The 22,003-nt window shown below is 40.0% G+C and overlaps 1 protein-coding gene across 1 annotated transcript in view; it reads right to left on the bottom strand.

The window, feature by feature from the left end:
• Positions 1-16,777, bottom strand: part of LOC101856894 (WD repeat-containing protein 47) — a gene marked incomplete at its 5' end in the record, with an annotated part of 79,091 nt that extends 62,314 nt beyond the window's left edge. Inside the window, 5 exon segments of the mRNA XM_035969739.1 lie at positions 4,627-4,816; positions 6,691-6,897; positions 7,952-8,154; positions 15,329-15,659; positions 16,637-16,777. Of these exon segments, the coding sequence (XP_035825632.1) occupies positions 4,627-4,816; positions 6,691-6,897; positions 7,952-8,154; positions 15,329-15,659; positions 16,637-16,717 (1,012 nt within the window).
• Positions 16,778-22,003: the final 5,226 nt, after the last annotated feature.

Raw genomic sequence — 22,003 nt, 5'->3', positions numbered from 1 at the left:
ACACATAGACACGTGACAGCGTTGCTGTGAAGCAGGAGCAGAAGAGAGGCGAACTTTTTTTTCTCTCCAGACGACACAGCAGCTGCATGCGTGTCTTTGTGAGGCCGATGGGGCGTGGTGAACGAGACCCGATAGGCGTGGTGACGAGGAGAGGTGGAGCCTCTCACGTCACTGTGCCCCGCCCACTGGGTCCTCACCGTCGCCCCGCCCCGGTCCTGTTGTGCCACGCCATGGTGGAGGAAGAGGGGGGTGGTGGTAGAAGAGGGTGGGGTGGGGGGGCTGGAGGGCGGTGCATCGGGCTGTGGGAGTGGGCGTGGTGGGACACCGATCAACACCACCACTGATCCACATTCCCTCCCCTGGAGCACCCTTCTCTAGTCCTACTGTCTAACAAAAGATTTTAAAAGTAAGAAAAAAAATCTAAAAACAAAATGGCACCAAGAAAAATTTGATACAGTTTGATACCGGTGAACTCGATAACAAAATGTAAACAACAAAAAAAAAATAAATTTAAAAAGACCAAAAAAATAATAAAATATCTTAAAAAGCAACAAAAAAACACAAAAGGCACACAAAGACCAAAAAAATTAAAACAGACAAATACCAAAAAAATACAAAAGCAAAAAACAAAACAAAGGGTAGAAAGGGGTAGCAATAGTGGGTTTTGGGGTTATTTAGGTCAGGAAGATGATACACCACAGTTAGAATGGGGGCGTTTGGGATAAAAAGTAGTGGGATTGGGTGGTTGTTGTTTTTTTTTGGGGGGGTTATAGTGGGCTAGGATTAGGATAGTTGTTTTCTTTTTTTGTTAGGTTTAGTTTTGGGGTTGTTGTTTGTTTTGGGTTGTTTTTGGGGGGGGGGGGTGTTAAGGGTAGAGTAGAGCAGGACATGGCAGTGATAATGACAAAGCCAGATAACTGTACAGGGTAGGGGTGGGTGTGCTGGGAAAATGGGCGGGGCATCTCTTTCTCTCGCCCCGACCACTTTCTCACCCGGGACCACAGTTATCTGGCTATGTCAGTCGTCCCTGTCGTGTAATTAGGAAGTGTGGTAGAGGTAGACTAAATAGGGCATGAGAGGGTGGCAGATTTTATACGTTTTTTAAAATATTTATCAATATGTATTTATTTATACGGTTTTTATTTATTGGTTTTATTTTTAGGGGCGGGGGGTTATATATCATAGCCCTCCCCACCTCTAACGAAGCTATTTTGGGTTAAAGGCGAGACATAGCGAGAGAACCAGTCACAGGGTAGCGGTCGGTGGGTGATAAGGGGGAGCGTGATGTACCGTCCCCCCTGTCAGCCGGGCGTGACTCGGTCCTCTTGCTTTGTCTCCGCTAAGGTACAGGTAGACACAGAACTAAAGATACCCACAGAGAGACCATGTACTTATGAATGAGATCATATAGTTTGCACAATATTCCAGTTCTATGCTATGGTTCCAATTTTTTTTTACCATGTACAATTCGCAGGCTGGGATACTCGTACTGATAATGAGATGCAGAACACTATTTTTGTACGCATTATGTTTATTATTTGTTTGACTGGTGTACTCTTTGTTCTCATGACAATAATATCGTGGGCCAGTTGTTCACATGTACTAAAGTACTACAGTTAACCAAGCCCAACATTTTTTTAAATCCTTGCAGTTCTTTCTAATTTGTGGTATCGTTTGCATGTGCTCGGGGGCGGGGGTGTAGTGTCAAACGGGGATTATTTGGTAGACATTGCAAAAAGCAAGAAAAAAATACATAATTTAGGTATAATTGTAAAAACCAACCATTTTCCCTCCTGTTGCTTTCTGGGCTTAGTACATTGCAACAGCTTGCCAACGATAATGTATGATTATGATGTACAAGTATCTTGTTTGCTCTTTGGGCTAATGATAATAATTTACATATACATACTGTTTGACACATTGTCCATCTCTTGCAATATGTAGCCTATTTAATGTATTGTTAATGCACATGTTCTCGAGTTTTTGTGTCAACTTCATGGGGCTTGTTCTAAAGAACTTCTCAGACCTATACTGTACCTTCGCATTTGTTTTGTTGTACCCTATAAGAGACAGTTCGTGTACATTCTCATCTGTTAATATGTTGATTGCAATAAAGACTGGCTTAATATTATGAACGTTATTCCTCTTCAGTCATTATTACGCCTAGCTATTCCTACTCTTGATGTACCCCCGCTTTCTTCCTCACAAATTTCACCTCTTACCCCCTCTCGCCTTTCTCAATTACCTTTCGTATGCTGTTCAATCCCCATCCCCCACCTTTCTTATCCTGTCATGTTTTCCTTCATCATAAATTGGCATGTTAATATTTGTAGATTTGTTCCGTCTCGGCCCAACAATATAATTCGACAAGACTACACCAAGTGGGTGATTGGCGGGTGCTCTGGTGTGGTTTGCTCCTTCTTTCCTAATAACTATCGTCACTATCTCTTCCTTTTTATGTTTGTTATTCTCTTGTAACACCTCTAATCTCCGGTACTTATATGACCTAATCGTGCTGCAAGTGCCGTAAAACGTTCACTAAAACTAAAGAATACACCAAGAAAATATGAGCAGAAGGAAGTACTGTTTGGTTTTAACGTCCCAACCAACACTAAAAGTCTCTGAAATCGACGCCCATTTCCGATAGGACAGGATAGGACAGAGCCAAATAGGCTGAGTGAAAAGCCTTGCCTTGAAAACACAAAACAGCCCGATCCTGGATTCAAACCAGGGCCATCCATCATCCACCCCAGGATTACAAGTATTAGTACTAGTACCATTATCAAAGTCAAATATAATGGCTACATTTGCACAATAACGGTCGAAAGGAAGAAGCAAGACATACTACACATTAGAGACAACAACACACACAGAGAAAAGAAGTATGACCAACCACTACCACTGTGACAGCCGGTGGCATGTTCAAACCATCCGCCAGGCAAGAGTACGGCGACAAATGGCACTTTATATTATTATTAATCATATCAACCATCCTCACCTCCAACTAACGAAGAAGCTATTCTAGGCGACGTTTATTCATATACATATGTGTATGTATATATGTATATATATATATATATATATATATCGGTCTTAACTGACAACAGCTTTCAATGCTTCTTTGACACAACATAACATGTTGAACTTCTGAGCTATATACAGTCTAGTGCAGACAGCTTTGTCACTCAATGTGACTAGATAATACCTGTGGAGATTTGCTTGGTGCTGCAGAGACTCAGTGCGGCCCATATCCACATACATCATACAGTTGTTGCCTTAAATTGAATGCTACATACTTTAGGCTTGTAACATAAGATTTTTACACAGCAACTGTAACGGACGGATAAATACAGACACAGCACATGTTGTCAAATAAATATAAATAACGGCCTCAATGTTCAGTAACACACACAAAATGTTGGTATGAAGTATGTATGAGGGTTAAGTAACGCATGGTACATAACAACTCATTTTGTACTGTAAAGGTGATGTTTCCATACAACGAACAGATAAACACATACACTGCACAAGTTAAAATTATGAAACGATCATAATACATGATGCATGCACGGCCAATGCCATATGCCGGACTTCCATTGGCATTACACAGACAACTCATGAACCTCAACAACACACAATGTGGATGTATGTAGATAGGTAGAATGGGTGGTATAATAACGGACATTTAATGTCAATGTATAGCTGCCATTGCCATGTATTGGAAGTTGGCTAACTAAAGGATGGTTCATACAATCACATAATAATACACAAACGAAACGGTCACTGGCATTTGTACACAGTGACAGTAACAGACAGCCCATATACACCACATAGTCGATGAAGTGTGGGTTATGATGGCTCAGATCAGCACAACTACATGTCGACGGTGTTCAGTTAACACGGATGCCACATTTTGCAAAAATTGGCTTTATTTTTTTTTATTTTGGGCTTTCCAGCAGATCCATGTTACAATCTTTTCAATGTGAGGATTCAGACGTAAATAAGTAATTGACAATTACAATTACAAATACTAAAACATCTACCATCATTAAATATAATATGGGGCCAGTTAGTAAAATAAAGAGAAGCACATCGGCACAATAACGGTGAAAGGGAAGACGCAAGACAGATGAGAGAGACAGAAACAACACAGGGAACACAAAGAAGTAGGACCTATCACCACCCAGTGGCGCCCTCCAACCATCTGCTAGGGTACAGTGGCAAACGGCCCATAATATCATCCCTTCCATTGTTACCCTCCCCACCTCCAACCAACAGAACACAAATTTAGGGAAGAAACTAGGAAGGTAGAATAATAGTTAAAAGATAAAACACTACCATCACGGAAAGTAATTCAGTAAAAATAATGGTATTGACAAGGATAGAACAGACAGATGCGAACTTGTGTACTCCTTGTTCGGCATCACAGCAAAAACACTTAAAACTCTAATTCACCAACTAAACAACTAAACTCTAATTCACCAACTAAACAACTATAAACTCTAATTCACCAACTAAACAACTAAACTGTAATTCACCAACTAAACAACTAAACTCTATAATTCACCAACTAAACAACTAAACTCTAATTCACCAACTAAACAACTGAACTCTAAAACTACTCACCCCCACCGACACCGCCGGCAGACGTCACGGGTGGTGTGGTCACAGCCCCCGGCACTAGGGGCGGGATCTCTGACTGTGACAGCAAGAACTCCTCCTGCAGTCGGTTGTCCTCCAGGTCTTCTCCCATGGCTCGCTGAGCCTTCTGCTCTATCTCCATTAGTTCCTTTTGGTATAACTCACGCTGTTTCTCCTGGGGATGAACACAAAACAGAAAAATATCTGAGGTGCTAACTAGTTATGAAAGAAATATCATAAATACCAGAGGAGCCAATTGGCTACGAAAGAAACATTTTAAAATATCAGAGATGCCAACTAACTACATTCGTACGAAAGAAACATTAAATACCGGAGGAGCCAACTTGCTACATTTGTACGAAAAATACATTAAACCAGAGGTGCTAAAGAGCTACAGAAGAAAATAATAAAGTGAAGTCACTTTTCATAAAAATTTGATCTGGTTATTCGAGACAAGCTGTTCCACATCAGAATGGGTTCCTCATATTATCTACGAGTGTTTGAGAAAAAAAGTATAACCAATACAAAGAGAGTGTAGCCATTCAATTTCAGTCAGGGAATGACAAATTGTTTTCTGGGTTCATGTAACTGCGCCTGACTGAACAAACGGTTTTCACGAAAGGAAAATGATTAGCATCTAACAATACATTTCTGATCATTATATAGACAAGTTTGTTCTGAGCTCATCCCACAGTGTGAATTTAAAAGGGACACCATCAAGGGTACCACAAAAAGTTAACATATTAGTGGTTACCTCCCTTGGCACAGCAAGAAAAAGGGGTGGGGGAGGGGGCGTGTGTGTGCCTCCTCTACAGGTGCAAGTTAAACATTTGAATAAAACCAGAAAGGTCTTATTAATATTTCAGTCTAAGTAGGCGCCTACAGGTGTTCGGGTTGTCTCTTTAGTCCTCAGCACCTTATTATTCTTAGCCTTATTTTAAATAAGTTGATAGAGAGATTGGTTCAAGTTCAATAATACAATTTGAACAACACATGGTCCAGCTGGGATATCTCGAACCCATCCTGGATGGACAAAATCATGTTATATGTTCGACACATCTGCAATTCGAATAAACTGACAAGAAATAAGAGAATAACACTGAAAAAAAATCAAGGGAGGTAACAGGGAAGGTATAAGAGGTATAATTGTCGGTAGATAAAACATTGCCATCGTGAAAAGTAGGCCTGCCCAGTATCGATAAAAGGATAGATAGTGAGTGCTCTTTGGCCAGAGTTATATTTTTTTTAGTATTTAGAGGTTCACTGCACTTGTAACACAATTAGGTCATATAAGTGCCAAAGATTAGAGGTGTTACAAGAGAGTAACAAACACAAAAAAGAAGGGAGAGAAAAGGAAGATAAATGTTTGACAGAAAAGAAGGAGAAGACCTCACGAGAGCACCCCCCGACCAACCACGTAGCAAAAAATACAGCCCATTCTGTTTAAAATTCCACCACCCATTGAGAGGAGAAAAGTGGTCAACTGATCTTACTAATTATATTAGTTCGGTAGTCTTGTTGGACAGTGTCGCGAAAAAAAGTGGTCACAGCAGGCTCAAATGTCAGGTTCACATGATGTAGCCCACATTTTTTTTTTTAAAGAGAGAATCTGTCCTCACATGATGTTGCTAAGGAGGCCATGGGACTACTTTAACTATTTACTATTACTGAGATAAGTAGAAAAGCATTTGCTCATCCTGCAAGAATTTAGGGACATATCATTGATAACTTCCCTGCCTTAAGTAATAATTTGTAATTTGCACAGGACCAAGCTGTGTTTTGGACAGATGTCAGTCAATTTAAAAAATGATCATGAGAGTCACTCCTTATTTTCTGCAAATCCTCAGATTTGACAAAATGCACACACACACACGCACGTACACACCAACACAAATCACTTTCAGCCTATGCATCTGCTTCTGGTACTTCTACTGTGGTACTCTTTTACATTACTAATAGTAAATAAATAATCTCTCTCTGTCTCTCTGTCTCTATCTCTCTAACCATACACGCACACACACACACACACACACACACACACACACACACCTGTAACTCCAACTGCTCCTGCAGTCTCTGTCTTTGCCTCTGGTACTCTCTGTACAATTCATTACTGGAGTCCTTCGCACTGCTAGCCTGAGAACCCCGCGGGGCACCCTCCCCTGTTGCTGACTTCTCCGAGGAAATGGAACCACTCCGAGTCGGGGACGATGACCGCACAGGGGCAGGGCGGTTAGCAGGTGCTGGACTGCCCGGCTGGAAGGGTAGAGAGAAATGGAGATACATGTAATTTGATTTGAAATGAGATAGGGTCTCTGAATGTTTGTCTGTTTGAGTAAATAGGCCTATACATCAACACAATAACACTCACTTAGTGCAGGAAAAGATTGATAGACAGAAGCAAAAAAAGGAAAATTGAAAAGTAGAACCTACTAATGGCATCCTCCAAACACTCTGCTTTAAAAGTCCACGAACACACTACTAAAAGAACAACAATCCATTCACAACAACATTTTTAACAGGGACAATAGAAATAGATTTTTTAGAAGTCTAATTTACTTTATTTACTGATGCATCTAGCCCAAAGAGGTAATATATATATACAGTCAAACCTGTGTAAGACGGCCACCCATTGTCAAGGAGAAAAGTGGCCGTATAAGACAGGTGGCCGTCTTAGGCAGGACTGATCAAGATGAAGAAAACAGAACATTTCCATCTGAGTCCCCAATCGAAAGTAGACCCATTGTTGTTGTCTTTGTTGTTTTTGTTGCTTTGTATTTCATTTGTAGTTTTCATTTTGTTGCTGCTTTTGCACAAGGGTGACAATAAAACGAAATGTATCAGACTTAAGGAAGACTTGAGTGCTGGAGTAAAACAAACACATGGGTCGCCACCACTCGGAGAACGAGGGGCGCTTCAGTAACAAGTTCATGTTAACGTCCTTTGTTACTTTGTTACAGACTGGGTAAACAGTGACCACTCATCTCACTTACGATTTGTGTACGAGTTCTGGGCGGGGCTTATGGGTTATGAGGGATCACACTCTTTGATCTTGTCTTAATTAAATGTGACACTGACCCTTTCATCTACTCCCTCTCCCACTCACCTCCCCACACCCACACCCACACACACAGTATCATCATATCATAAAGACTGCCACACTCGCACAGTGTCACCTTGAAGTTGAAGGGGTTACCTTGACCTGCAGTGACCCCTCCAGCTGCTCACACGTAATATAAGCACATAACGTACACACACAAACACGCACACATACAGAGAAAGAATCACACCAACACTTCCCATCTCTCACCTTGGAAGAGTTTACCTTGGCCCTCGGTGACCCCTTCAGCTCCTCGGGGATGGAGGCATGGGTATCAATGACCTCGCCCTCCGAGAAGAGCTTGTCCATAGACATGAGCATGGGGTCGCGAACTCTGCTTGGGGAGTGGCCTGGGAGCATGGACTGGGACAGGGCAGCCTGGCCTGAAGGGCTGGAAAACTCCACTCGTTTGCCTGAACAATACGAACAGATGATCACACAATGTGAGGACGGGTGGTGAAATCAGGGGCTTGTCAAAATAATGAAATCAAAGAAGAAAGCAGCATTGTACAGGCAGTTGGGCAATTTTTAATTGAATTTCTTTTCTTTGCCTCAACATCCTATCTATTCAAAAACACATGTCTACGTAGGTATTACTGAAAAACGTCTATTTTAAGGTACCAAAAAAATGTAAATTTTCCGTTTCCACGGACTCAAAAGCTATGGAAATAACCAAACTCTGGCAGCCATTTTCTCGCTAATTTTACCTCTGAAACCAGGCAACCCCCCACCTCCTTCAATTACAAATATCTTGACTTGTATTGAAGATAAATGGGTATATTTTCCATCAAACTCAAAACAAATGAACAAGTTTTAAGACAACACCAATAAACTTTAAAGATATTACCGTTCTGTTTTTCGTGTCCTATTGGGCATGTCTAGATTTGTTATATGTGGGGTGGGTGGTTGGCGGGTGCTCTGGTGTGGTTTGCTTCTTCTTTCCTATCAAACATCTATTGTCCTTATCTCCCCTTCTTCTTTTTTATGTTTGTTACTCTCTTGTAACACCTCTAATCTTCTGGCGCTCATATGACCTTATACAGTTGCGAGCGCTGTAAAAACCTCTACTAAAGCTAGCTGTTATATGTGCAAAAATGGTGGTTGCATGTCTTTGGGAGGGGTGTTGTATAAAACATTGAAATACCCCCAAAAATGCCAGTCTCCAGTGGATGTAGATCCGAAAAAGGCCCAGTCTCCTGTGAGTTTTAAAAAGTTCAAGCAGAAAGATTGCGATATTATACTCAATTAGAAAGAATTCTCACCACACAGGAATCAATTTCAGGTCTTCCACATGCGACAATTTCATGCCTATCTGGTACTCAATAAATGCTGTTTTTTTGGATTTATCCTAGAAAAAGTATCATTACTATAACTAGTAATTAATAGACGAGACCCTCTCTTCTCTTTTCCTGCTCCCACTTCCTCAAGAAACTAAATCAATGGCCATGGTCAAAGAGAAACAACTGAATGAGATAGCCCAGGCAATGGTTTACATTAAATGTATTAATGGATTAGTTCCCTTGACATCGCCCAAGAACAAAGCATCCACACTGCTTTTGGAGACCTTCTGTCAAGACGCAAAGGCCACCATCCCTTGACATAAAATATATCGCCCACTAATAATGCATGCAATTGTGTACAGAGGGTGGCTTCCCTTTGAAACTAGCACATGACACAAAATGTGAGCTAATCCATGAAAACCCTCACTGTCTGAAATTTGTAAATGACTGGGCACTGTAGTGGCATTAATGATTGGATGGTTAGACTCTCTACCATTGCACATAGAAGATAGGGAGTTCATATCCTGTGTGGGGAAATGAATTGTGGGCTATATCAAGCCTGTTTTTATGAACATTTATAATTTGTATGATGAAAGCAAAGCATATGGACACAGCACTTGTCGTTCAAAGAAAAAGTAAGAAACAGAGAGAGAAAAGCTACCAGGGGTACCCTCCAACCACCCACTACCATCATATTCAAAGAACTACAGAAGTGACAGCAGTGGTCCATCATAAATAATTAATACCTGAGAGTAACGGATCACGCCGTCAACACACATGTCCTCACTAACTAATACTTCCCAGGAGGCTGATATTGTTTCTGAATGTTTCTGGGTTCATTTAATAAGGGTAATCATAACTGGAAAGCTCAAAGCATACAGAGCCAACTTGTTTTGTACTTGCGATACGTGCTATTATCTCACTTCAGACGGGTCACACAACAGTTGCGTGACCCCCGCCGCGACGCTCGCGACGGGTCTCACAAGCCCTGCGTGACCAACTTTGGAATTTTTTTTCCGCTCTACAAATCACGCACAGATCGCGAGACCCGCCTCGTACCCTTGTTTGGCCAAGCCTGAGCTACTTAGACTTCGTTTCGTATCTCTGGGGCCGGTAGTTTTTAAGTTATTGAAGGTGAAGGACAGTGACCCCAACTGGGGTTGAACAGACCGGAACTCGCGCTTTGTTTTTTTCTATACAGCTGATAGTAATCCGACAGTCGCGTCGTAGTAACGGTCGAAGAAGTCGCATGAACAAGAATCACATAATTTCGCCGTTTTCTATACTTTTGTGCGTTTTACTAGTTCTAGTGTCTCAGAATATGATGTATCTAATTGTTAGGATCCTGGATATGTACCCGAACACGGCCCGAGTCGTAGTTCTAGGGCTAGATCTAGCACTAGTACCGGTGTTGTTTTTCGCGCAACGAAATCACAACGTCGTGCCGTACATCTGTCTCATGTAATTCAGTGTATGGGTCTGAATCAATGCACAGACCAGCTTTTATATTTTAACCAAACACTCGCACATGTATATAAATAAAACCAGAACACTTTGAACTTTTATTTTTGTTGTTGCAGTGAATTTCATTCTACTTGTCACGTCTCTGGAAATTTTTCGGAAAATCAAATTCATGCCAATTTTTTTAAAATCATACAAATTAAAGTATTAGACTTAGACAACTTTAGTTTTTTGTATTAGTTTAAGCTTGAATGTTACTTTACTGTGTCAAAAAATGATTACAATAGGGTAATTCTGAGAGTTGTGGTGATTTGTTGAAATACCCCCAAAAACGCCAGTCTTCAACGCTTGTGACTGGTGAAAGGGCCCAGTCGCAAGTGAGTTATAAAGGCAACATTACATCCTCAGTTACTGAACTTGTACCTGGGATTCCTCTGTTAATTTGTGTAAAGAGTAGCACATCAACACAATAATGGTCTTTTAGTGATCATAGAAAAAAAAAGCAGGATCATTCAGTCAGCAGTAACAAAAGTGGGAGAATAATAAAAATCCGCTAGTGATACTGATACCCTTCAAACACGCTTCATGCTCTTAAGGTGAACTAGGTACAGCTGAAATGAAAATTTTTGTTTGGGCTCTAAATTAAGTGTACTGGGATTCCCAATAACCAGTATGGGTCAAGAAACAGAAACACACTATCCCTATATGATTTCACTGTCAATTTTTTGAATTTTTTAGATGCAAAGGGTTCGACAGACCAAAATTCGCGCAAATTGTTGGCAGGGATTCTGAAAAAGATTGAATTGATACAGCCTTGATATTGTCACACAGAGTGTGTGTATATACAGCCTGCAACGTACTAAAGATTTACTTTCCTAAGTCTCATACTTTTCTTGTAACTGCCCTTTTAGTGTCATATACGATACTTGGACAAAAACATGATCACAAATCAGAGTTATACTGCCAATCTTTTTAACACTGACGGAAGACATATTACAATAGGGAGTGCTTATTTGGGCCACATATGGCCTAAATAAGGTAAGGGAGGAGGGTTTAGCTTATTTAGGCCACACATGCTCAAACTACCAGGGGACACCCTTTTAAGGCAACTGAGTTCGTTCCACTTTCATAATGGTGCACCTTTCTCATTTAGTACAGTTTTGTCTCAGTGTACAACTTATATATATCATAATGAATATTGTAAGAACAAAGCACGATACGCAAAGTTTTGCTCAATCTCAATGGCTTGAATGAGGGCCAGATTTTTCCTTCATGGAGGGGCAAAATCTAGGCTACCATTTTGGCACACTTTGGTCAAGTAAAAAGGTCAAATCCTCCGAATGGACTTCCGGGTCAAATTTGGGGTATAAAAAGTGTGTACACAACGTGGCTGAGTCAAAGTTACACTATCTTTGCCTGGGTGGCACTCTCTCGTACTGTCTCGTAGTAGTACATCTCTCGTACTGTCTAGTAGTAGTAGCCTACATGTAGATGTAGTAGTAGTAGTAGTAGTAGCAAAGATCGAGAAGAATCTTTGGTAGTAGATTCTATCTAGTAGGCAGTTTAGTGAACGTGCACTCGGCAGGGCGAATCGGCCTCGATAAGCCCGTAGACCTTTGTGATCGGCCACGAAGCCTTGTGTTTTGATGGGTCTAAACAACTTAGTGTTAATCGCACTGCCACATCCGACAGGCCTTTATCTTTTTAAAAGGAAAAGAAATGGTCATCAAAATGGTTGAATTTGCGTGAAAATCGATTCGGTAGAACTGTAACTATTAAAATTTGCTTCTGAAAACAAGTTACAAGGCCATTTTTATAACTCGATGAGATAAAAACTACTGGCTGTATTATTCTGTATAAATTATGAAACTTCAGGACGTATTATTATTTTCCAACATCTTTTGCCGCCTTAGCTGTAGAGGTTGAAGTTTTCACAACACTAATAGATCTAGTAATAGGGCTTTCCGTAAAAAATGCATAGATCTACAAAAGCCGAACCACCGAATCGACCGGTCAGCGACCCGGGCACCCCGCTCTCCCCTGCACACTGTGATAACATGTTGCTTCGGTATAATTATTCAACTATTAATACGTGCTGCTATGGCAATTGGGATGTACTGACTGACAAAGCGATTCACAGTTTTGTTTTTATTTTACCATATATTTGACTTTAATAGTGCAGGTGATAGCTAGATCTAGATCTAGATTCCCTGTCTAGAATCAGTAGTAGCAGACAAATGTTAGAAGCAGCCAGAGAGCCTACAACTGCTAGATCTAGATCTAACTCATTGCTATGCCTTTGGGCTTTGGAATTGAAATAAAACGAATTGCACAGTTCTAGTTAATTTTAGATTCAGCAACTATCTGTATTTCCAGAATTAATAATAACAAATCTCACCATAACAATCACTTTTACTTTTATTAGAATAATTAGATCAACTTTTTTTCTAAAATCTGTTTTGCGCAAACTTAAGACTTTCTCTACGTGTAGAGCACAGAATTTACATTGTAAGCCTCTGCTCAGTCTTTTATTTTTAAGTATATACTTAATAAAATACGTATAGATATAGATCTATATACTCATTTTATGTTATTTTCTGGATATTGTTAAAAACGGGGTCTACCTAGCAAAATACTAGGTTTTAGGACAGGTGGACCCCGGGGTCACCGTAGTGAAATACATGTAAGTAGATTTATTTAAAGATTAGTAGACCCCGGGGTCACCGTAGTGAAATAAGTAGGTTTAATTTTAAAAGGATTGGTGGACCCCGGAGTCACCATAGCCGTAAAGGAATAAGAAGGTTTAATTAAGAATTGGTGGACCCCCGGGACACCGTGATTAAACCAACTTATTTTACTACGGTGACCGCATGGTCCACCTATTCTAAAACCTAACTAGTATTAAATTTCGTTAGGTAGACCCTGGGGTCCACCTTAAACCTAAACCTTCCTATTTCACTACGTTGACTCCTGGGTCCACCAATCCTTAAAATTAAACCTAGATCTACATGTACTTATTTCACTACGTTGACCCCAGGGTCCACCAAACCTTAATTAAACCTAGATCAACTTATAATTTCACTACGTTGACCCAGGGGTCCACCAATCCTTATTAATTTAAACCTAGATCTACTTATAATTTCACTACGTTGACCACGGGCTCCGCCAGTCTTACTATAAAATAAACTGAGATCTACTTATTTCACTATGTTGACCCCGGGGTCCACCGATCCTTAGTCAAACCTAGATCTACTTATTTCACTACGCTGATTCCAGGGTTCACATCCTAAAACAGCATTTTGTTAGGTAGACCCCGCGGTCCACCTATCCTTTTGGGGCTAGATAGACCCCGTGGTCCGCCTATCCACTTCCTTGATAATAACTGGAAAACATGCCAGTTGTCATGAATAGTGAAGAAAAATGTGAAAAAAAAAGATAACGAGGTAGACGATAATTTGTCCAAAAAAATTGCAAGTGCAAGTGAAAATCATAAGATAATTTTGTTATTTTCTGGTGATCTTTTCACGGTTTATAAAATGTTCCAGTGGGCTTACTACTAGATCTATGTCTCTGAAGAACATTTTGCTTGATTTTATTAGCTTTTTTCATGTACTTGAAAGCATAGAATAAAATAGTTTCACACAAATGTATGCACAATACCTTAAAAAAGAAAGATACGGTCATTGTTGTTGTTGTTTTTTTAACGGAATCCGTTTTACGTTGAAAAAAGCGCTAAAAACAAGTTTAAATTTTTTAAAGAATGCCCATAATATTAGGAATCCGAAATTACTACCTTGATCTAGTTTGCTGACTCTTTAATAACCATGAGCTGTTAAGAAAAAAAGAGAATGATATAGGATTTGTCTAAATATGACCATTAGTAAGATATTGCCCATTTTGTCCAATTATCCTTGCAGGTTTTAATCACCCTGTACTGCACCTCAATAAGCACAAAAAGAATATTTCTGTGACTTTGTATAAAGGTGTTTTGTAGTTGAGTTCTATGTAAAATTCTCAACAAAATAATGTACATTTGGACCGTACAACTGAGATAGACACTCATGCACACAATAACATTCACACATTACACATACACATACAAACACACTACTACATTTACTCTCTCTCTCTCTCTCTCTCTCTCTCACCACAACCACACACAAAACAAACACATACACACACACACACACAACTCTTACACTTGGTCCACTTATTTAGAATCATCCTCTATTTTGAAATAATCCCCCGCACTAAATAAAAAGATCAGTAGAATCTCGACCTTCCGAATCCATGGTTAGTTCAAGAAATCTACCATATGATGTGGCCTAAATAAGGTAAGGGAGGGGGGGTTTAGCTTATTTGGGCCACAGTGTGGCCTAAATAAGGTAAGGGAGGGGGGTTTAGCTTATTTAGGCCACACTGTGGCCCAAATAAGGTCACCCATTACAATATCACAATAATCTTTTAGTACGTTGCAAACATATTATCTAGAAACAGTCATGCAAAGTTGGATTCCGCTGCGACGAGTACTTTTAAAAATATCTCTGCCAAGGTGACCCACCCCCCTAAGAAAATCATAGTTTTTAGAAAACTTTAAAAAACACGAATTCATACCATTCTATTACCACACAATGTTAAAATACATGGCATATGTGAGCACTTTATAGATGTTTTGGACACTTGAAAATATTTCCAATCGATAAAGCAGATGTTGCTCTACTAAAATAGTCCAAAATCGAAAAATCGGTTTTGGATACCAAAATCAACTTTTTAGGCTGCCGTGGTGTACCTTAAGCAAACTAACTCACACAACAAGTAGAACACAGAGTGAGCATTATCAACCTACCCTGCAAAAGCCCACTGGACAGCCCATCAAACTGTGGGTTAAGCGAGCGGGTCATGAGCTCAGCGGAGCGGGGGCGGGCCGTAGGAACGGCTGTGTGAGGGAACATCTTGGGCTTGATGGGGGTCACTAGGATCTGCTCTGACCAGGAGGCCTCCAGGGAGGGCTTGACCAGCGGCTGGATGTCCACACTGACGGCCTTCTGCTCAAAGGGGCAAGAGAAGACCTCAAAGGGAATACACTGGAGCCAGGCCAGGAGGGAGAGGTCTGCGTCGCTGAACCCCGTATCATTGAGGAGACGGGCGTAGGTGAAGCCGTTCTGGCCACCAGTTGCCTGCAAGTTTATTTTATTTTAGTGTTTTACAGCATTTGCAAGACAATTAGGTCACATACGTGACAACAATTAAAATTAGAGGTATTACAAGAAAGTAACAAACACAAAAAAGGACAAAAGATAAAGACGAGAGGCGAGAAGGAGCAGACCACATCGGGGGGGGGGGGGGGGGGGTGTGTCAGTGGAGGCACAGATTGGTTCATAATCAACAGTACAATCACTGACCAGTTCTTGAGCAGAGGCACATGTTGGTTCATAATCAACAGTACAATCACTGACCAGTTCTTGAGCAATGTCCAATTCACTGACTTTGGCTCAAAGAAAAGAAAAGTACTTCGACATCAACACGATAAAAGTAATCTATTATTCGTTTGTTAGTTTGACTGAAGAGGGAAGCACATCATCAACACAACAATACATGAGGTCAATCAATTCTGATCAACACTTACAGGTCGTAACAGGCGCTCACTACCGCTGGCGACTTTAGACGCCGACGCAACCAGGCACACTTAACATAATTAAACAACAAAAGATGGACACTCAAGTAAGTTTCAAAGGAAGTTACTCTATATGATAGCAGAATGGTTTATGAACCTCTGTGAACATTTAAAGCATGTTTCTTGGGCTGCCAAGGTTTATAAAAAATTAAAACTGGTGCGTTATTTCAGGGTATTTCACTATAACTATAATAATAAGCCCTCGTTACTGTGTTAAAGGAAGACAGAAACAACAGAGGAGAGTCAAGAGAGTGAAACTTACCAATAGGCCCTATTCAACCACTCCATGGCACAGACACTGACACACGCGCACTTACCAAAGACTGACAGTAGTGACAGTACCAGTAGTCAACATATACCCCTAAGCACGTGCAATGTGTACCAGTACATACATTCAGTGATACACACGCACGCACACACACACACATACATTCACACACACATACACACACACACACAAACACACACACACACACTGACCTGAGACTGACAGTAGTCTACACATGACTCATACAGCATCCCCTTCAGCACCAGCTGCATCAGACGGTCGTTGCAAGACATTTGGTTCTTCTCTTCGTCCTTCTTCTCAATAGGTAGGTAGGATCGCAGGAGGGGCTCCACCTGTTTATTTATTAGTTTGTTTTATTGTTTTCGTAAGAGCTTTACGGTACTTGCAACACAATTAGGCCAAACAAAGGCTGAAGATTAGAGGTGTTACAAGAGAGTAACAAACACAAAAAGAAGGAGGAGAGGTAAAGACGATAGATGTTTGACAGAAAAAAAAAGGAGCAAACCACACCGGAACATCTGCCAATCACCCATGTTTGGTTGTTTGAGTAAAAAAAAGAAGCTCATTGACATAATAACAGTCATTTACCCCAGGGAAGAGTAGTTTGCTTTTGTACGAGTCTTATAGCACTTGTAACACAACAAATATGATATGTTGTACAAGTGCCAAAGATTAGAACTTTAAGATTAGAGAAACACACATGATGAAAAGAAGGAGGACAGATAAGGATGATAGATGTTCGATAGAATTTAAAGAAAAAGAAAACCATTCAAGAGATCCCACCAACCAACAGCTTGGAATTGTGAGACAGACAGACAGATAGAAACAACACAGAGAAAGAAAAGAAGTAAAACCAATCACCTGTGTGTATGTGTGTGTGTGTTTGTGTGTGTGTGTATGTGAGTGTGTGTGTTTGTGTGTGTGTGTATGTGAGTGTGTGTGTGTGTGTGTGTGAGTGTGTGTGTGTGTGTGTGTGTGTGTGTGTGTGTGTGTGTGTGTGTGTGTGTGTGTGAGGGAGAGAGAGAAAGAACGAGAGACACACGCAGAGAGAGACAGACAGACAGTGAGACAGATGAACTGACCTGCAAAAAGGCAGCAAGACAAAGAGACAGAGACAAACAGAATGGCGGGGGTTAATTGCTCACCTGTCAAAGGTCTCTATGGAGATGAGAGGCTGGATAAAGTCGATGACATCATCCCACTGGCCGTCCAAGATGAGCTGTCGCAGGAACAGCATGTCATCAGAGAACATTCCATTGATCACACCTGTCTCTCGTTCCACTGACAGCATGGAAATGTTGAGAGTCCTGTTCTGAAGGAACTCAGCGACGAGTTTCACGACATCAGATTCATTGACGTTAAGATTTCCCGCCGGCATTGTGAATCATTTAGCCTCCACAACAGAACCTTAGTGAGCGATTTGTGACACAATCTCACCAGGAAAGCTGTGCGTTGGAATTTCTAAGGAAGACAAACAATTGAACTTTTAAAAACTTGAAAGTGTTTTAAAATGTATGACTAACTACACAGAATCATAAAACAAACTTACAATAGAAATCTTCACTAAATGTTAGACAATAACAAAAAATGATCACCCAAACATTTATAATAAATAAATAAATAAATAAATATATATATATATATACAGGCATGAAGTATCCATTTTCATTCCTGAGATGATTGGCGTTAAGTCAGGGTTAGTTCATTAGTTCAAGGAAGAACTAGAACTAGAACTGCTGCCTCAACGACTAGTTTCAGAAAGTAACAATCTGAAAACTCACTTTTCTCACGCCAATACAGAACAAGAGCTCGGTTAAACAAAGCACACAAGAGCAGGAAACCGTGACTGTTCTGATCAATATCAGATAAAATGAAGAAACAAACCAGACACAACAACTCACTACAAATTCTTTCCGATTCTGTTCAACTGTCAAGGAGGAAACCAGTCAAATTCATAATTTCAAAGTTCCGTTTGCAACAACTTTTTAATGAATTGAATACTGAACCAGTCTTAAAGAAGAACCCTATCATTACAATTACAAAAAACTTTTCGAAACAGAAACCTAGCAAGGCAAAAACCTGTCAGTATCATAACATGAACTTCTGTGATTCCATCCTTTTCTCTCCCATAGGATTCCTTACAAGACGATTTTCAAAGATGTTGATCAAGAATTTACTTTGTACCTCAGTTTCAACTTATTCACACGCACACACACACACACACATACGCATGCACACTCACACACACACAAACACTTACAAACTTTTCAACATTTAATATGGCAGAAAACATAGTAAGCGAAGCAAAGGAAGTAACAAAACAAATTCAAATTCAAACTGACCGAAAAAAAAATTTAAAAAAAACTGCCAACTTTCCAAGAAATCATTTTGATGGCATTTATGTTGTTTCATTAAAAATAGGTAGACAGGCTATTTTTTAAAATATTATGCCCACTATTTTCCTACAACACCCCTTCCCTTTCATTCTAGGAAAGTGTTTTTATAATATGTGTCACGACGCCGTGGATTCAGGCACTCATCAATTTTTTTACATGTGGAATTATTAGTATCATTACTTTTTCATTTGTCTTGCTTTTGGTGAAAAAAAAATACTCATCATCTATCTTGAATAGAAGAAATTGAGATATTTGCGATTGGTAGGGGTCGCCTGGTTTAATGGCCAGCAAAGTTTGGCGACTTCCAAAGCTTGAGAGTCCTTAGAAACTGCAAATTAAAATTTTTGTGCTTTAAATCAACATTGTTCAGTAAAATACACACAGAAATGTGTTTTTAAATGGACCTTAAAGTGAAAACTGTTGAGTCAAAAACAAAAATTCGATGAAAATTGCCAAACAGACAGAAAAATGCCAGTTTCTTCGATTTCATTATTTTGACGAACGCCTGATTTCACCAAGATGCCTCACATAATAAAACATTTCTCTCATGATACTCATTATATTACAAATAACAAACTCACTCTCCCACTTCAGCACAATGTATCAGATTTAGATGGCAAGATAAAGACAAGATGAATCTAGCTAAAAGCAGGAGATTTGCAGGAGGCTCTATTTCTCTGAAAGTTCGGGAAAATAAACTCTATTTCTCCGAACGGTTTCTGTTCTCCAGATTTTTGTATTATTTGCGAATGGAGTGGCCTGTGTGTGTGTGTGTGTGTGTGTGTGTGTGTGTGTGTGTGTGTGTGTGTGTGTGTGTGTGAGTGAGTGAGTGTGAGTGTGTGTGTGTATTGAGTGTGCTTGGTGTGTGTGTGTGGGTGTGCGTGTGAGTGTGTCTGTGTGTGTGTGTGTGTGTAAGGTGTGAACGGGGGACAGGAGGGGGGAGGGCTTGGGGGCATGGAGTTATTTTTTTATTTTCTTTTAGTTTTTGCTTCAGGGGCGACTAAATGCAAAATGTTAAACTCCCAAAGTCGAGCAGTCTTGTTTTCTTGCAGTACCTTTTGAAGGCTTTTTTTTTCAAATGAACTGTAGTCTGGGAACGTCACCCCAACCACAATTGAAGTATCAGAATATTCAGAAATTTAAAAATCTCTAGCTCTAGAAATTGAATTCGATGCAAAAAATGCCTCTTCCCAGTCCTCGCAGAATGGCAGAATGAAAGATTCTATGAACCCGAATTCTCACAAATGACATTTTAAAAAACTCGAAGACGGAAACCGTTTGAAGAAATAGAGGTCAAGTTTATTTTCCCGAGCGTTTGGAGAAATAGTCACTTTGTATGAATATTTAGGCTACATGTCCATGTTCCATGGGCTTTGATGACATCTATTTTCAAAAAATAAAAGTTGATTCAAAACTGCCTAAAATATTATCTCCAATATAAGATCAGATTACTCATCAATCTTCAGAATTTCTCCTCCATTAGGGAACCAAATCCACCCAAAGAGTGGGAACAAAAGATTTGATTTCAGATTTCAAACAGGCTGGAATGTAAAAGTGATAGAGATGTGTCGTATCTAGATCTAGAGACAGGTATGATTGTGTGGCACGGTACTGTCTTTTACCCTCCTAATTATTATAGGCTATAGTACACTTGTACTTGTAGAATTAAGAAACTTGGCAATTGTTTACTTTCTCGTGTTAAATTCCGGCCGCGCCTCGATCCAGATGAAACTCTATCATGCATCCCCGACTGGATATATTCAAAACTCTGCGATGGAGTAATCATTTGAGGGTAGATTTAGATATCCTGGCTTAAACTTTAGGCCTTCTGTACTGATTTTGATGGCCATTGAGTATAGTATAATTTTCATAGAGTCATTAGAGTTCAGAGCGGTTGCTCGCTACTGAAGTCCTCCCCCGGAATTAAACGTGAGAAGGTAAACAAATAGGCCTCTTACTAGTGTGTGCATCTACTACAAACAAGAGCAATTGCACAATGAATAAATAAAGCATCTAGGCTGGCTCATCAAGCATTATTAGTGTATATCGTGTCAGGAATCAAGTTCCTCTCTGTCTGGCACCACAGTACCACACTACCCCGGTTTCGTTATCATCCTGTTGATGGATTGATAAGTCTTGAACTTGGACTTGGTCTTAGTCTTGATACATGTCAGTTCATGAACCTAAATCAAAAGAAGACTGTAAAAGCTTTATTTGTTATTCATGTAAACAGAAATGTTCTCTACGAGTTGCTATTGAGGTTTCATAATTTACCTGAAACGAAGAAAGATCCGTGCTCACACTGCAGGCACAGGTAAATATGAGTCAGAAATGATTTATTTTTATAATGAATTTTTGGGAAGACCTCTATGGCTTTTCACCCGGAAGTGAATGTGGAACTACGAAATGGAACTCTCGATTTATTTCACGCTATTTTTTAACTTGTGTATTTGCCTCCCCTTTTTTCAAGAACCAACATTTTCATGTCATACATGAGTTACATAATACATGTAGGCCTAATACATTATAGATCTACATTATGCATACTACTATAACAATGACAGTGTATTCTTATTCTTGTTGCAGTTGTCAGTGTTCTTTCTTTGCCATTGATGATACAATGGAGTGTGGTGGTGTGATGATGACAAGGATGATACTGAGGATGACAATAATGTTAATAATGATGATGATCATCATAATACACGTAGGCTAATAAAACTTTCATCCGCTCAGTGAGCTGTCGTAAGTAAGGCTACTTAATAATAATGATGATAATGTTAATAATCTTTATATAGCACATTTCCCTGTTCGACAGCAAGTTCTATCACGCGCTTTATAGTGCAAGCAGCTGATTAACAAACACTAACTAACTGACAAGATTTTTCGCTGCCTATAGCTGGGTACCCATTCCCACGTGGGTGAAATTAAGAAAATCCGTGTAAAGTTTCTTTCCCAAAGACACAACGTCGGGCTCCTGAAAGAATTAGAATCCACGAGCTTACGGTTGCCCACTGGCACCACGTATTCGACAAAATAGCGACCCTTGATCCTGCTGCTGCAAGCCGAACATTTCATGTGCGTCTGACTCTGAGGTCAATTCGGCGAATTTACGCCAGAAGAAAATTCCGTGCCTACATCTTCCACGAAAATCTGACACCTATA

Source organism: Aplysia californica, unplaced genomic scaffold (assembly GCF_000002075.1).
Source record: "Aplysia californica isolate F4 #8 unplaced genomic scaffold, AplCal3.0 scaffold00176, whole genome shotgun sequence".
Classification (NCBI taxonomy): domain Eukaryota; kingdom Metazoa; phylum Mollusca; class Gastropoda; order Aplysiida; family Aplysiidae; genus Aplysia; species Aplysia californica.
Note: the sequence above shows the minus strand (reverse complement) of the source record. Positions and strands in the feature narration are given on the sequence as shown.